Source organism: Chiloscyllium plagiosum, chromosome 17 (assembly GCF_004010195.1).
Source record: "Chiloscyllium plagiosum isolate BGI_BamShark_2017 chromosome 17, ASM401019v2, whole genome shotgun sequence".
Taxonomy (NCBI): domain Eukaryota; kingdom Metazoa; phylum Chordata; class Chondrichthyes; order Orectolobiformes; family Hemiscylliidae; genus Chiloscyllium; species Chiloscyllium plagiosum.
In genome coordinates, this window is record NC_057726.1 from 23,313,294 (window position 1) to 23,331,138 (window position 17,845).

At 41.6% G+C, this 17,845-nt stretch overlaps 1 protein-coding gene across 1 annotated transcript in view; it reads right to left on the minus strand.

Moving 5' to 3' along the window:
• Positions 1 to 694: 694 nt before the first annotated feature.
• LOC122558277 (beta,beta-carotene 15,15'-dioxygenase-like) overlaps positions 695 to 17,845 on the minus strand; it is a 38,502-nt gene continuing 21,351 nt past the window's right edge. The window contains exons 7-12 of the mRNA XM_043706674.1: positions 17,126 to 17,349; positions 14,060 to 14,326; positions 12,212 to 12,317; positions 7,909 to 8,003; positions 3,636 to 3,747; positions 695 to 2,604 (exon numbers count right to left, since the gene is read on the minus strand). Of these exons, the coding sequence (XP_043562609.1) occupies positions 2,411 to 2,604; positions 3,636 to 3,747; positions 7,909 to 8,003; positions 12,212 to 12,317; positions 14,060 to 14,326; positions 17,126 to 17,349 (998 nt within the window). The 3' untranslated portion in view covers positions 695 to 2,410. The remainder of the gene's footprint in view (positions 2,605 to 3,635; positions 3,748 to 7,908; positions 8,004 to 12,211; positions 12,318 to 14,059; positions 14,327 to 17,125; positions 17,350 to 17,845) is intronic.

Sequence of the window (17,845 nt, forward strand, 5' to 3'; positions counted from 1 at the left end):
GTATTAGTTTTGACACTGCACTAAGCAGGTCCAGTGTACTGGTAAGACCTTAGTCAATTGTTTCTGGAGCTCAAACTACATTCAAGTGGTAGAGAAAAGTGACACTGTAAGTTTATAACTATTCTACTTCCTTTCCCCAATTCCTTTATGATCCACTTTCCATTATCCTTTCCAGTTTATTCCTTGCCTTTATCAAAACTTTATCCTATTGTTTCCTCTCGTGCTAATTTCTCTTTTTGTACTCTTTACTTTGCAGCTTTCTTTAAACTTCTCATACTGTTGCTGTCTCACAATTCCAACTGACTGCTTCCTGAAAGTGAATTCAGACATGTTGTTTTATCGGTATCCTTTCTATTTGAATTCTTGCATGAGGTGACCCAAGCAGTGGATATGAGTGTAATACTGGAGATGTTGTACAGTTGGACATTCAGAAATAATTTGAAACAGTGCCACCTAATTTTTGGGGGCAGCACACTGGCTCAGTGGTTAGCACTGCTGCTTTGCAGTGCCAGGGACTCAGGTTCGAGTCCATCATCGGGCGACTGTCTGCACGGTGTTTGCATGTTCTACCCATGTCAGTGTGGTTTCCTCAGGGTGGTCGGAATTCTTCCCACAATCCAAAGACGTGGGTGTTAGGTGGATTGGCCATGCTAAATTGCCCATTGTGTGCATTGGGGGATGTGCAGGCTAGGTGAATTAGCCATGGGAAATGCAAGCTTACAGGGAGAGGATAGAGAAGGTGGGTGTGGATGGGATGCTCTTCAGAGGGGTGGTGTGGACTTGTTGGACCAAGTGGCCTATTTCCACTGTCGGAATTCTATATTTAAAAAAAGATAAGATTGGTAAGCAACTTAGAAACATTTGGGATTGATGGATCCTTGGCCACATGGCTTATGATGGCTAAATAAAAAGACAAAAGAAAAAGAGGATAGGTATAGATGGGAGTTCTTCAGACTGAAGACACATCAAGGGTCATTGTTAGGACCCATGCTTTTTCTGACTTACATATACTTATTTGGAGAGGAGTATTGAGGGCAAAATCTCAATTTGCAGATGATACTAAGCTAGGGAGAATAATGAATTGTGAGGATGACGCTGAGCGACTTCAGTTGGACATTGACAAGTTAGCTAAATGGGCAGATACCTGGCAGATGAATTTCAGTGTGGAGAATTGTGAATACAAGAAACAGAGAGAGATAATGCAGGCTCGATGGAGCAATTTGGAGGGGAGTATAGGAGCAGAGGCTCCTTAGGATTCATGTGCATGATTCTCTGCAAAATGCAGATAAAAGATACAGCATTCAAGTCGTTAGTCACTTAACAATGTTTCAATTATCAGGTAGATGTTATAATCAAGCAAGTTGATAAAGATTTTAAGAAATCATACAGGATCGAGGTCATAAATAGAGACACAGAGTATAAAAGCAAGGAAGTGATGTTATATCTCTACAAATTATTGGTCAGACCGCATATGGTGTATTGTGTTCAGTTCTGGGCATCTTATTTAAAGGAAGAAAGTTATAGCCCTGGAGAGAGTTCAAAGGAGATTTACTAGAATGATACCAGAAATGAGGGATTTTACATACAAGAAAGATTAGAGAAACTGGCCTTATTCTCCTGGGAGCAGAGAATATTAAGAGGTGACCTTATTGAGGAGGTCAAATTATGAACAATTCAAACAGGGGTAAAGAAGGATATTCTGTTTCTGCTAGTTGGTATGCCAGTAACAAGAAGCCACGATTTCAATATTGTCAGCAAGAGAGCTAGGAGTGAGATGAGGAGAAACTTCTTTATTCGGAAAGTTGTTCAGATTTGTAATGCACTGTCTGGGAGAGTGGTGGGAGCAGATTTCATAGGAGGTTTCAAAAGAGAGCTGGACATATATTTGCAAGTGATAAATTTAGAGGCGTTAGGACTAGAGAATGGGACCAGCTGGGTAGCACTTTAAAAAGCCAGTACAGACATAATGGGTTGAATGGCCTTCTTTTGTACCATAAAAGTCTAAGATTCTCTGGGAGCTGTTGATCTTCTACTAAAATCCTTATCAATAATTGTTCAAAGTGCTTTAATATCATAAAAAACTCTAATCTTTGTCCTCCAAACATCAATCCAGTCCCATTTTTAACCTACCAATTGACCTCAAATCTATTCCACAATTCCATGATGATACAAAGTTATTTTTGATTGTTAATCTAACTCAACTGGTTATACTTTGATCACTGAGCCCATCCTTGATTAAGAAATTCTATCAGATAATTCTCTTGATCGTTGCACTTTGCAGGTTTCAATTTGCATTGAGTTCTAATGCTAGAAATCCACAGAAATGGTAGTTATGTGGGCCAGAGGTCACTTGCTTTTAAATTCTGCCTCATTAGCAACTTTACTTGAAAGCAGCAGTTCTAATCAGCTACTACTCTCCTCCAGAGACTGTAGGGTTTTTTTTTGCTTGCAGCTCCTCTTCAGGGATGAAGATACCATGCAGATCAAGATGCACATCAACACTAACTGAAGCACGACCAAGTTCTTTGAACGTCTTTGCATCAAGTATAAGTAAAAATGAAGATTTCTTGGCATCAGTAGAAATGATGGAAGAAAGTACAACACCTGAAAAATGTATTACAAATGTTAAGTTTTAACTTTCTCTACATTTAATAATGTTTGAAACAAAGCCCTCAAGTTTTGTGTCAGTGTGAAATGCGTTCAGTTGCACATTGGCGCTAAACCTGTGTGGTGCATAAATAAGACAGAAAGATTGAGATCTGACAACATCTGTGGAGAGAGAAACAGAGTACATGGATGGAATTCAATGGTTGTAGCAGGAAGTCCATCTGCCAACTGGAGAACTGGTGAAAACCTGGCTATGGCCATTCCTGAGAACCCAATTGGGATTACGTTCCAAATAGCAAGCTGCCCCCACCTGAATTCCCAGGCCCACTGCAGGGGGAATTTCCCATTGGACCTCTTTTGGTGTGGAATAGATGTCTCATTTCCAAGAGCTGCCAGTTAAACAGAGACAAGAGGGTGGGAACTTAGTACATGCTGGCAGTAGGTCAGATAATGTTCCTGGTCCCACCAGAATATGTTCACAACCTTCAAAATTTACCTTTTGGGAATGGTCTCCATCAGTTTCTTCATGAATCACTGGTTAGACCTCTGAATGCCAGAATAACTGGGATTGTTATGCCTTCTCCATACCTCATCCATTTCCCAATGAGAGTTTGTACTTGAGCTTTTGCATTAGCTTTGAAGCACCTTTGTACAGTTTAACAGGATTCTGCCTCTCTCAAAGACTTGCCTAAAGTTGGTGCAGGAAAGCACATCGTTTCCAGCATATTTTCATCTACTGGCAGCCAGGTTTTCAAGTGAGGACTGAGATAATTGACTACCTATTTAGCTTTAGCACTTTTCAGTCACATTTTGAATGTCCCTTCTGTTTCTGTCCTCCTTCAATACTGTCTGACAATAGATAACTCCTGGTGCTATCCCACCCGGTTTAATTTCAACTAAGGTTTTAATGTATTTAGAGTGTATCAACCACAACCCCATTTGAGGTTTTCCTTTTTTAAACTTCTCTAGAACCCTCGTCTAATACTTGTATTAATTACTGTAATTGCTTTCAGTTAAGAACTCCTTACCGTCGTCCTCATCTTTGCTGTCAGGAAGTTTGACAAACACTGGTTCTGCTGGCCAGCAATGTTCTTCTCTCCACTCAAGGCAGCTTCTGCTCTGAATATCACATTTAATTATCTGGAAGAAGATTTAAAAATATATGTATACGTACGTTTGTGTGGAGAGGAATTGTGGCTCTAATGACCCAAGTTCTATTTCAAATGTAAGCAAAATAGAAAAGAAAATTAATTAACAGAGTGTAATGTGGGCTTGATAAAATACAACACATTTTGGTAATACCTGATGCAAGGATGTGAAATGAGCACTGTTTCGCTTCACCCTCCCTGCGCTCACCTCAACCCTAAAAAGATGAACATCTTTAAAATGCAACAGTACCAAGAAAACAATGTAATTTTTGCATTTTAGAAGAACATGTGTCTGCAGGAGCATTGCACAGGGAACAGGAGGTAGGAGACCAGGCCCATGGCTCCAGCTCAGATGCAGCAGTTGTGGTAGCACTGGCCTGGCGGGGCGCACCTGTAACTGAGACCCCGACCAATGTCAAGCAGCAGCTAGAGAACATCACGGCACAGGAATGGGCCCTTCGGCTCACAATGTTGCCCCGAACATGAAGCAAAATTAAACTAGCCCTGTTTCCTTCCCCTGATCCATATCCCTCCATTCCCTGCAATATTCATGTGCTTATCTAAAAGTCTCTTAAACGCCCCAATCGTATCTGCCTCCATAACTGCCCCTGGCAATGCATTCCAGATTCCTTAACATTCTCTACATTCGGAGGTCTTCAAATTTCAAGTTGATGCGGGGTTGGGGGTAACAAGCAACTGGAACTAAATAATTTCACTGTCTTAAAGGCACTGATCCATTACTCTTTCTGCCCTAAGGAGAAAGCAGGCAGGGAATGGTTGCTAAAATAACTTTACAGAGGCTGGTAACCCATCACCAAGTCACTCATTACTTATACAAGGACAGTCCTTGACTTTAGTGCTGTCTCTTTAGAGTCAGCTATCAGAGTGGCAGTATTGCTGACACTCCCCTTCTTTTTTTTATACACAGTGAAAGACACAAGGTGTACGAATCTTTATTCAGTTTCCACTACCAGGAAGACAGGAAAACACCCAAGTGGCCAGTGACAAACACAGCCCTTCACATCAAAGGGCAATGCTGTGTGACCAAACAGTGAAGGGGAGGGCAGGGATTAAATCAAAATAGAGATCTCCTGTTTATTTATTTATTTTTTTCTTTTTCCCCAGCACCCATGGTGTGTGTGTGCGTGCAGGTGTGAGACACAAGGTGCACGAATCTTTATTCAATTTCCACCACCAGGAAGAAAGGAAAACACCCGGGTGGCCAGTGACAAACACTGCCCTTCGAGGAGGTCTTCAGACCTGCCCTCCCTCCTCCGTACCGAGTGCCCAAAGATCAGGAGCGTGGGATTGAAGTGCAGCCAAAAGCAGAGGAGGAGGTTTTTGAGAAAATCAAAAAGGGAGTGCAAATGCCCACACCCAATATACACGTGGTCCACGGACTCCACAAGCAGTTGGGCTGGGAGTCTGTGAACCACTGCAATCTGCGGTTGCAGGGGACTGCTGCGTGCAGCACCCTCCACCCCAGATCCCTGACAGAAAGGGGGAGGATTCCCGCGTAGAGAGCCCTCCACTGGGGATCCTCACCGTCCGGTGGCAAATGGGCACGCAAAGGCGTGTCCGGACAGTGGATGAGGGAGAAGAGGTGGACGGTGTGCAGCAGCAGTCTGTATAGGGCCCTCCTTTTTACCCCCTGGAAGGGAACAAAATTAGACACTCCCCTTCTTATCTGTCAGTGAGGGCTCCCTGATTGGACTAGATTAACAGCCCCAAATGGTGAACTCATATTCTATGAGGTCCAGCTGACTGACCTCATTCCAATCAGTACAGCTACCAACCCCTGAAAACCAGGCACCATTTGAGGATGAACAAAGGTGCAGGATTCTGTGGGGGTTATGTGCAAAAAAGATGGAAATATGGGACATGGGAAATTAACTGTCCATTTCGGCTCCAGAAATGAGGATAATATCAGCTAGGGCCTCCATTTGAACTTATATCTTTAAATTTGACCTATACACAAACTTCAACCCTCACCAGCGTAGGGACAGAACTATACGTTGTGAAATGTCACATCAGGGAGGTTAGACACAAAATTTGCTTGGCACTCATCATTCTGGTAGGTTTTAGAACTTTATAAACTAGAACAAAATCTGTTTTACATGAAAGGACAGAAAGCATCCCTGTAAGTTTTCTTATGGTAAGCAGACTTGATGGTAGACAGTGTAATTCAATTGCAAAAATATTGTGCTGCATGGGATTAACCAATGAAATATCAAAATTCAGCCCTTTATGAAACTTACTACATACACCTAATCCAGGAATTTCCTTTGCATGTACTGCCAATAATGGAGGGGCAAATTTTGTACACAGAGGGTGGATCACATTTGGAATGAACTTCTTGAGGAAGTGGTGGATGTGGGTACAATTACAATGTTTAAAAGACATTTGGATAAATGCATGAATGGGAAAGGTTTGGATGGATATTGGCCAAGAACAGGCAGGTGGGACTAGTTTAGTTTGGGATTATGTTCGACATGGACTGGTTAGACCGAAAGGTCTGTTTCCGTGTTGTATGATTCTATGACTCTATTACTTTGAGGCCACCAAAGAAAGGGGGCTGAATCTTATGATTTTCTGCCTGTGACAGTTTCATTGGGTTTCATGGGAGGTTTCTCTTTGTGACCCCTAGAGAGTTTCCCTGTATTATCTTATCAAATGCTCGTTATTAACTACCTCTCCCACCCTTATCCACCTCTCATGTCCAATGCTAGCCCAATTCTACCACATGCCACAACCGGTAGAATTCACCATTGCCAGGATATCCTGAAACAGATCAGCATGATGTCACTGCCTCCACCTTTAAATGATTGTTGTGCACCTGGGCAAGCTCTGTCACTCTGGGAGTGGATTGGCATAACAAACAAAAAACAATACAGCACGGGAACAAGTCCTTCAGCCCTCCAAGCCTGCACCTATACATTTTGCCCTTCCGTACTAAAATGGTCTTCACCTACAGGATCGGTATTCTTTCATTCCCCTCCTATTTATGTATTCCTGACATTTGCTCAGACATGGGTGATAAGGGGAATTTATCCTACTTTGCAGACACATACTTGGAGGTTCTGATGGAGCGGTGATGCAGAAGAGAAATGTCTCCTTCCTTCAGGACTGCCAGAAGAAACCACAACATCAAAGCATGGCAGCCCAGTCCAATATTGCTACCCGGGTCAGTGTAGTTTTAACTGTCTGGATGAACATCCAGCAGCATAAAAAGGTCACTGAATTTGTTTGGCCGGCAAGGTAAGTGACGCCAACTTCTCTCCAATACCTTATATTCAATATAACATCTCTGCTACTGTGCCCAGCTCCCATCAAGGTTAATGATCTATCAGCCTCACGAATGCATGCAGTGCCATTCCTCATTCTCACCCACCTAATTCCACCACACGACTATTTCACAATCTGTGCTGCTTCCTCAATCCCTCGCCACCTGCTCTAAAACTAACTGCACCGGCCACTTTCAGCTTCTTTAATCAGGCCCATTCTCTCATTCCATGAGAAAATAACTCATAATAATGCACGTGGGGATGGGGTGGGGGGAGTGCCATTGGCTCTTCGTCCCTTACAGGGGAGATCCTGACCTGACCACCTTGAGTGGCCAACTGACTGTGTTCAAGCCCCTTGGCTTAATACGTTAGCACCCATGGCTGAAGAATACCTCCCTTGATTTGCCAGATGACGGCTGACAATCATGTTAAGCTTCCCTGCTTTGTGCCTGCACTAAATGACAAGGTGATAAAGGAGTATGCAGTTCTATCTGATGGTCGATACTGCAAAACATCCAAGCAAGGCAGGGTGAGGTGAGGCAAGGCGAGGCAAGGCAAGGCAGGGTGAGGTGAGGCAAGGCAAGGCAAGGCAAGGCAAGGCAGAGCGAGGTGAGGCAAGGCAAGGCAGAGCGAGGTGAGGCAAGGCAAGGCAGAGCGAGGTGAGGCAAGGCAGAGCGAGGTGAGGCAAGGCAGGGTGAGGTGAGGCGAGGCAGGGTGAGGTGAGGCGAGGCAAGGCAAGGCAGGGATGCAGTGAGCGTTCAGGTGGATGCAAAGTGAGCGAACACTCAGACACCAAGCAAGCAACCTTGAGCTGCAGCCTGCTCCAAACTGTGAGCTGGGCACCTGTCCCTGAAAGTGTAATATTCTACCTTTGTTGGAATTGGTCGCCACTCAACCTTGGATGCGTAAATATATCTGTACTTGCTGCCGTTGTAATCATAATTTATTCGAGGTAGTTCTATTCCTGGGGGAACAAGTAAGTAGTCAAATTAATTTACAGTAGAAACCCCATTTCTACGGATTCGGTTTCTGCAGTTTCAGTTGTCCACAATTTACTGCAGCTGAAAATATTACATGGAACATTCCAGAAATAACTCCAAGGGGCTGCCGAGGTAGTAACTTTCCCATTTAAATGATAGGGTTCACTGCTAGTTGCAGATTTGGGCATCCATGGTAGGTGTTGGAACGTATCACCCACAGATACAGGGGGGAACACCTGTACTTTATTTTTAATTTTCATGGTTGAGTTTTTCTAATATATATCTTTAATAGTATTTATAAATCTTTAAACAGATATAGGATCAGCAAAGTATAATTTGTAATGTGACTTAGGAATTGTTGTGCTTAAGGAAGAGGGTGGAGCTCATAATGGTTAATTATGTACTCCATAACTGCCTGTTTGTAAATATGTCAGACCCAGATTTTTGCTCCTAAGGTGGTTTCCAGAGTTGCTGTATCCACATCAGGAGAAACCTCCTGATTGGAAGGATCTTTGTTCAGGAGGGAAGGGAGGGGATCATGGAGGGTGTTAGGTGCAGAATGGACATAGATCAAAAGCAGTCACAGGGAGGAATTCTGAGATGACCTATTTACAAGACTCACCTGAGTTGTTGTTAAGTTTATTTTAGTGCCTCCAACACTTATCTCCATCTCAACCCCATTCTTCCCTACCCCACAAACTGCTCATCCCATCACAATTCATTTCCCCTGCCCACCCTTAATGGATCCTCAAACTCTTTATGCCAACCCATGACTCACCTGCCATTGTGGTCTTCTTACCCTCCACACCAACTCAGGTTATTAGTGCCAATTTATGTCAGTCCACCCACTACCATTAACTTGTACATCCACAGTGCCAATTCACCCAAATAATCACTATGGGCAGACTTCAGAAGCCAAATTAGGATGAAATAGCAGAAATATCTAAATACCAATTACAACCATCGCTATGATTTAAAACACTTTCCATTCATGAAAGCTCATTTAAACTCTTTTACGTCTCTTCACGTGCTTAATCTCTTTATAAAAACAAACAAATTCCACTTAACAACCCCATACCAAAGATAGATAACACCTTAATTACTTCTTTGGGCTGCCAATCAAACTGTGAACTCAGAGAACCCTGCTGAGATAACTATAGGTTGAGAAAAGCAGGCCTCAGAGGTACAAAAACAGATCTTTTGATGCTTCATTGACACAGTCAAGTTGTTCTTTTAAAAGTTAAAGGTTCCTGGTGTTTAAATAACTTCAAAATTTGGCACATTTTTCCATTCTTCAAGAGCATTTATGATTACACTAAAATTTGTATCTCCCAAACTGCAGATTGAGGTCATTGTAAATGGGGTTTGTTTGAACTCAGCACTGACTACAAACCAGTCTGTTGCATCAGCCATACAGGAGAAAACAAGATCTGTTCTTAATACGTTGGACTGTGTATTCGGCTCCTGCCTGCCATTTTACGAAGTTCAGGTACTCTTTATGACTCCACAAAAATCCGAGCCATTAATAATGGTTATTCTTTCCTTCCCATGTGCCTTCAAGGTTCTATCTCTCTTCCATAACATACAGCATGCTCAGACTGCAGAGAGAAGAATGTACATTTATGCAATGTATTATCATTTCTACAAAGGCAACAGATAACTCGAAGTATCGGTCGCTGTTTGTCACCCATTTTCTGCACTTGTTAATCCATTTTTGGTGGTGCTGATTAGGACAACGCTGAGACATTGGAACGATCCCTTTATACGTCATTGAATAAGGTCACCTGAATCAGCAAACAAAGATCAGCAGTTATGACGAACAGTCGTAAAAGAGTCAATCTGGATTTTGCGCTGAAGTCTTGAAAAGACCTACAGATTGAAACATTCTCATTTGGGTTATCTTGATGATATCAATAGTTGCTACATCTGCCACTTATGCCGAGGGTGGAACTGTGCAACTAGTACAACAGGGCCTTATAAACAGCCAGCTCATAATTGTGCATTTGAGTTGGCATAAAAGCAATTGGGCGAAAGTGGGTACTGCAGTTGCTGGAGATTAGTATTGAGATTAGAGTGGTGCTGGAAAAGCACAGCAGGTCAGGCAGCATCCGAGGAGCAGGAAAATAGACATTTCGGGTAAAAGCCCTTCATCAGGAATAAGACCGATTGGGTCTCTGGATATTCTTTTCTTTTTATTCATGTTGTTACCATTCACTTTATTACTCCAGTGGAATGCAGTGTCAAGTCGGGGTATTTATAAGCATAGCAGCAATCTGATGATCATTGCCACTTCTTGGAAAATGATGTTAGTAACTATTTGTAGAATAACCCAAGGTTTAATTAGCACTATTTCCTCTTACTTACAATTATTTGTAAATTGTTGTAAGATTCATAGGCAGAAGAATGGCATTAAAAATTTTCAGGCCCATAACATTTTAGATCACAAGAATATAGACTTTTACTGAAATTGACTTTCTGTGGTACCAAAATGATTGTAATCAAAGTCCCATATGACATATAACTGTGATAAACTGTCCCTACTCTTCCTTCTTGATTTGCAGCATGCTTGACCACATTATGCTCCTCCGGTGCTTCTCCGCCATTGTCCATGGTCATCGGAGAAGCATCTACAACAGTTTTTCTTCCCAATGCTCTAGTATCACTCAAACATTTATACGGCAGCCCTTCTATTTCCACTTACATGATTTCCTGCACCATCATCTGAAATCAGGCTGGTTCCACAAAAACACTGATGACACCTAATGCTAACTCACTACTGCCATTCTTGACCCCTCTACTGTTGCTAAATTGTCAGACTGCGGGTACCACAACAAGTACTGAATAAACAGAAACTTCCTCCCCTTAAATATTGAAATGACTGAAGCCATTGTTTCTGGATCTTGGGAGAAACGTCATTCCTCAGTCATCCTTCTCCCTGGCAATTGTCTGACATTAAACCAGACAGCTAGTAAACCTAACGAAGTGTTCGCCCCCCAAGGTGAGTTTCTGAGCACATATCTGCACTGTCATGAAGATTGCTTATTTTCACATTGGTAACTTCACCTGACTTTGTCACTGCCTCTAACTCAACTGCTGCTGAAAGTCTCCTCAATGCCTTTGCTTGATATTAATTTCACTATACAAAAGCATTTCTAGGCAGACTCCTACCTTTCAAAACTACTACTGTCCATATTTTAGTTCACAACAAGTCCCAATCACTCATCACCCTCGTGTCATTGGCCCAGCCCATTAAGTAATGCTTCCATTTTAAAAATTCTCATCTTTAATTACAAATCTTTCCATGGCTTGCCCTTCCCGATCTCTGTCGTCTTTGTCAGCCCTTTAAAATCTCCACACTTCTCCAGTTCTGGCTTCTGGTGCATCCCAATTTAACCATTCCATTACTGGATGGCAGCTTTTTACTGGCAAAGTCCTAAACTCTGGAATCCTCTTGCTACCACTCTCCATTTCTCTACCTCACTTTCTACTTTTAACATACTCCATAGCTCTGTGAGCAAGTTATTGATATCTGCCCTATTTAAATTGGTGTGAAGTGCTTTAGAATACTGTACTATACAGAGGAAGGTTGGTTTGGCAGGACAGTTGAGAGTTTGGTGCTGGAAATGCATACAGGTCAGGCAGCATCCGTAGAACAGGAGAATCGACATTTCGGGCAAAAGCCCTTCATCAGGAAGGGCTTTTGCCCGAAACATCAACTCTCATGCTCCTCGGATGCTGCCTGACCTGCTGTGCTTTTCCAGCATCACACTCTCAACTCTAATCCCTAGCATCTGCAGTCCTCACTTTTGCATTAGCTGGACGGTTGGTTTGTAAAGCAGTTTGATGCTGACAGCATGGGTTCAATTCCTGCACCAGCTGAGATTATCATAAAGGACTCTCCTTCTCAACCTCTCCCCTCACCTGATGTGTGGCAGCCCTCGAGTTAAACCACCACCAGTCATCTCTCTGTAATGAGAGAGCAGCCCTATGGTCTGCTAAGACTGGTGACTTGCCTTGACGATACAGAAAGTACTATAGATATTTTTTATTCAACCCGCTCAGTTGTGTTATGACACATCTCTGAAGCACGAAGGACTTGAACCCAGGTCTTCTAGCTCAGAAATAAGGACACTATTACTGCAACACAAGAGCTCACTGCAGGCACTATGTAATTATAAATTATTGATGTTACCCTCAAATAATACTTCAGGCTTGCAGTAAATGGATCCATCTTTTTCCTTCAGTGCATATGCTGTTGTGTTCCCAAGTGTGCACATATTTCTGCTCAACTCTGTCTTCTGTAAAGGTAAAGAAAGCATTTAAAAAGACTTTCCTTCCCACTTTCTCCTCAAAGGCCCAGTTTAAATGTACATTAATATACCACAGAATAGGCAGAATCATTAACATCAATACGCTAGAAAAGTGTGATCACCTTAATACAATTTCTAGTTGTGGGTCACAGATCGGCAATCACACGCTTTTCCATTACTACAGCAGTATTACTATGGCCTGTTGCACCAACCTAATATTACACCTGCTGAGAGTGATTCATCCCACATACATCAGGAGTCAAACATCATACCTTCTTTATTATATCAGTCAGTGCATTTACTTTCTCTACTAAAACTGTATGAGTGTTAGATTTAGGGTTCTGAAGCAGTCAGAAACATTAACCTTGTTTCTTTCCCCACAGATGCTGCTAGACCCGCTGAGTTTCCCCAGCACTTTCTGCTTTTATTTTAGATTTCCAGTATTTTGAGTTTTCTCATCAACAAAATCCTTTAAGCATTTGGAACATTTGGGTAACTTGATGTGTGTGTACTCCCAGCATGAAGTTTCATCATTCGGCTATGCAAATTGGGAACTTGGGCACATGCTCTCCTCAATTTCCTTTTCAATAAATTTAATGGACAAAAGAAATTAAAAATCTACCAGTTGAGATCTGCTGAATCTTGCAGTAAATGGGCATCTTTGTTGAAGTTGTATTTATTTAAATCCCATCTCATGCCATTCATGCACACCAGCCTTGTCACGCCACACCATCCCATACTTTCCATCTGTCTCATATTGCTGTAGTCCATTTCCCATATCAAACCTTATCTTTACATCTGCTCAAATCAGACAAGTGATTGAAAATTTATCAAATATTACCATTTATTATTTATGCTTGATGCACTTATACTCCTGTCTAATGTTAGTTTAACAGTGCAGGCTCTGTACCCAAGCTGCACAGGCATTGATGCCATGGTAAAATTCATGGGATCCTTTCTTAGACATCCCATGCAGATGTCTTAAACAGATATTAAAATGCCTTAAGTTTGTAAATTTGGAACTGAGCTTATGTATGAGCTTTTATTTTACATTTAGCACTGATACTCAATACATGCATTTGGGAATTTCTTATTCAGGTTTCTTTCACAGTCACCGTAACCCATAAGTTAATTTTTATGATTTTGTTTTTAAGGTAAAATTTATCTGTGAAGTCAGAAGGAGAACAAGTGCTCATCTTCTCCAATCTCTTATTTCGTACAACTTACCTGAAGGTTGCTGCTGGCAAAACTGGAAGCCAAAACTGACATCTCATTTCAGGGAAAATGTCTGCACACTTGCTCTGATGAGATCTGAGGACCATCTTTTATTGATTCACTGAGATCGTTTTGGGGCCAGAATGAGAACAAGGTCAGGTGCAATTTTATCCTTCAGATATCACACAATGGACTAACCAGTAGAGAAATACAAACTGATCACAAATGCACTTTATAACCATTGGAAGACTTTGTAGGCTTGTGGAGATGATGTCCAGAAAATAAGCTGGCTGCTTGTTGTCAATACAGTTGGGTAGCAAACTTGTTAGTCAAAGTAAAGTGAAAACAAGGGTTATGGATTGCACTCATGATTCTCACTCTGGGTTAAAGGCAACCCCAGCAATGCCTCAGTGGTTACTAAAAACAATGGACTCATCATATTTGAGAACTGTTTGACCGCACTACTACTCACTGCACAATTTTAATTTGTTGCAGAAAAATGGCAAAACGTTTACCTTGTCATGATCCACAGGAATTATAAACCTTCTGCAAGATGGTAGACTGAAGGTTTTGCCTTTTATTTCAAATTTATGATTTGGCGAAGTCATGTTTTCTAAATAGAACATTTCGTACAAACTGTTGTCATCATATGCAATAATATCGAAGACCACATGATTGTCTTCCTCATAAGCATTTACATGATGGTAAACAATGAGTGCATCTGTGTAGAACTTTACTGGTAAAGGCTTCTTTGTTTTTCTGTCTATGATATGAATGTAAGTCTGAAAAACACAAAATTCATATTGTAATGAATTCAATAAATATAAATTGAAATTCTGCTGTTCCTCCAATGGAAGCACTTATGTCTCTGAATTACAAGTTTTTGAATTCAATCCTCACATTTGGCACTTGAGCTAATAGTCCAAACCAATGTAATATCACATGGCTGTTAGATTGTCAGAAGGATGAATGTTGCATTAAATTGAGGCCATGTCTACCTGAATAAATGTATGGTCCACATAAGGCTTCAGATCTGGATTCCCAGAGCTGATATTTACTTTTCTTTAGCCACAGCCACAGCCATCCTCCCTGCTCCCTCAGTTAACATCTTTCCACCTTACAAAGTGTGCTGTGGCTGCTATCTTGGGGGAGACCCAATGCAATCTTACAGTTTATAAATACCCAAAGAAGCATGCAACTAATTCTAAGCATTCCCCCAATGCACAGGGGCACCTATTACCTTTGTGCAATGAAGGGAGTCGCCCTGGCCATGGATTGCCATCTGAGGTCAACAACAAATATTCATGATGGGTCCAGTCTGGCTCATATATTGAGATGCAACCTTCACTGATTTTCAGTCTTGTGATGCACTCCAGAGACTTTATGCAGGCAATAATGAGCCATTATATAAGAGACTGTGGCTTGGAATTTAATCCAAGAGTCAGGTGATACATCCAAATCAACGTACAATGATAAAGATTTGAATGGAAGTGAAAACTCACTGCAGTCGATGATGGGAAATTGAGATTAACAAGCTACAAGCCAAAAGACCTGACTCCATACTGTAGGACTCTATGACAAGGCCCTAGCATAATTGCAAAATGGCAGCCAAATGAATCTATATTTTAAAGGGACAATATGAAGGATGAGGTCATTATTTCAGACAAGCAAATTTCCAAAACAATTGGGAGTAGAAAAGCCTTCAAATCACCACACTTCAAGGAGTAAATATTTATATACATAAATTAATGAAGATATTTATGTGGGAAATCTTAAAGGTATTGAATAAATGCAAATTATTTTATTTAATGTTCTCACATGCTACTTCATGAGTTAGACTTCCAAATAACGGAGAATAACGAGAACCTAGCTTTAAACAAAGGCACTTAAGATTCCTGGCTGTACGGCACATCTCTGGGACACCCGCACCAATCAACCACACCGCCCTGTGGCCCAACATTTCAACTCCCCCTCCCACTCTGCCGAGGACATGGAAGTCCTGGGCCTCCTTCACTGCCGCTCCCTCACCACCCGACACCTGGAGGAAGAACGCCTCATTTCCGCCACGGAAAACTTCAACCTTACTGCTCCTCGGATGCTGCCTGAACTGCTGTGCTCTTCCAGCACCACTAATCTAGCATATGGCACACAGGAAACATGAGGAAAAAAGGAAATATTGTTCATAAAAGACAGCACTAGGAAACAATGATGTACATAGGCTTCAAAATCAGAATATGTTTGATTAAAGAACATTTATATACATAAATTAATTAAGATATTTATGTGGGAAATCTTAAAGGTATTGAATAAATGCAAATTATTTTATTTAATGTTCTCACATGCTACGTCTCTGAATTACAAGTTTTTGAATTCAATCCTCACATTTGGCAGTTGAGCTAATAGTCCAAACCAATGTAATATCACATGGCTGTTAGATTGTCAGAAGGATGAATGTTGCATTAAATTAAGGCCATGTCTACCTGGATAGATGTATGGTCCACATAAGATGATGATTATGATATTGGACATACAGTACTGGACTTCAAATATTGGAAAGAAAATATAGGAACAAGTTTGCAAACTTTAAAACAGTGATAATGGGAGAATTTGAATTATGCTAAAAAGACAGGGAAAAGAGGGGAAGGAATTCCTGATCAGTTTGTTCAAGCCAAGGGGAAAGGAGTCATAGAGTCACAGAATCAGAGAGTCATAGAGTTACAGACATGTACAGCACGGAAACAGACCCTTCGGTCCAACTTGTCCATGCCGACCAGATATCCCAACCCAATCTAGTCCCACTTGCCAGCACCTGGCCCATAGTCCTATTCATATACCCATTCAGAGGTCTTTTAAATTTTGCAATTGTACTAGCCTCCACCACTTCCTCTGGCAGCTCATTCCGTACACATACCACCCTCTGTGTGGAAAAATTGCCCCTTAGGTCTCTTCTATATCTTTCCCCTCGCACCCTAAACCTATGGCCTCTAATTCTGGACTCCCCCACCCCAGGGAAAAGACCTGATTATTTATCCTATCCATGTCCCTCATGATTTTATAAATCTTTATAAGGTTACCCCTCAGCCTCTGATGCTCCAGGGAAAACAGCCCCAGCCTATTCAACCTTTCCCTATAGCTCAAATCAGCAGTTATAGAAAGGTACAAGGTACAAGGCAAAATCAAATATAAAAATGCTCAGCTAGAGGAAGGCTAGTTTCAGTGAATTGGAAAGGTGACCTGCCTGAGGTGGAATCACAGATTGACAGGGAAAGCTATGTGTGACCAATGCGAATCCTTCAAAGATAAGATTGTTCTGGTCAAGATGAACACATTCTGTGGCAGACAGGACTTGGACATAAATGAAATTGGGACCTCCACATAATCCTAACATCCAAGAATCATATTATTTGAGAAACATTATCCCATATTCAAAATGAACAACTGAATGGCTAATAACCCACAAGTCTACTTAAAATCTGCTGGCCCAAAGACAAAATAAGTTACTGCATTTTCATGTTTATCAAGAGTGATACACCATCCAAACATGTCATTTGAAGTTGAAGCTTGGTTAAATGTAAGAGTACCTTGTCATCTGGGAACCAGCCCAGACAGCTGGCCCAATTCACTCCTTTGAAGTAGGCTGTCGCCATTTTAAGAATATCCAGTTTCAATGGCTGTTCAATGAAGACAACGTAGTTTGGGGTCATACCAAAACTGTGGTAGTAACTTGGACTGAACAGCGAGCGACAAGGAATAGAACACAATACTTCACAATTTTTAAAGCATGTATTCTTCTTCTTCTCCTCATCTGTTTGTTTCAAAATAAATGAACAAAATAAAGTAACTGACGTCAGAAACAGAGGCATACGAGATTCAGAAATACCAGCAATGGTTCATGTGCAGGTATCCCAAACTCATTACCATAGAGTTATAGAGTGAGAATTAGCCAACATGGAAACAGACACTTCGGTCCAACTCATTCATGTTGACCGGATATCGAAATTAATCTAGTCTTATTTGCCAGCGTTTGGCCTATACCCCTCCAATCCTTCTCATTCATGTACCCATCTAGATGACTTTTAAGTGTTGTAATTGTACCAGCCTCCAACAGTTCCTCTGTTGAAAAATGTGGTGCTGGAAAAACACAGCAGGCCAGGCAGCATCCGAGGAGCAGGAGAATCGACGTTTCGGGCATAAGCCCTTCTTCAGGAATGAGGCTGGTGTGCCAAGCGGGCTGAGATAAAAGGTAGGGGGGAGGGGCGCTGGGAATACGATAGGTGGAAGGAGGTGAGGGTGAGGGTGAT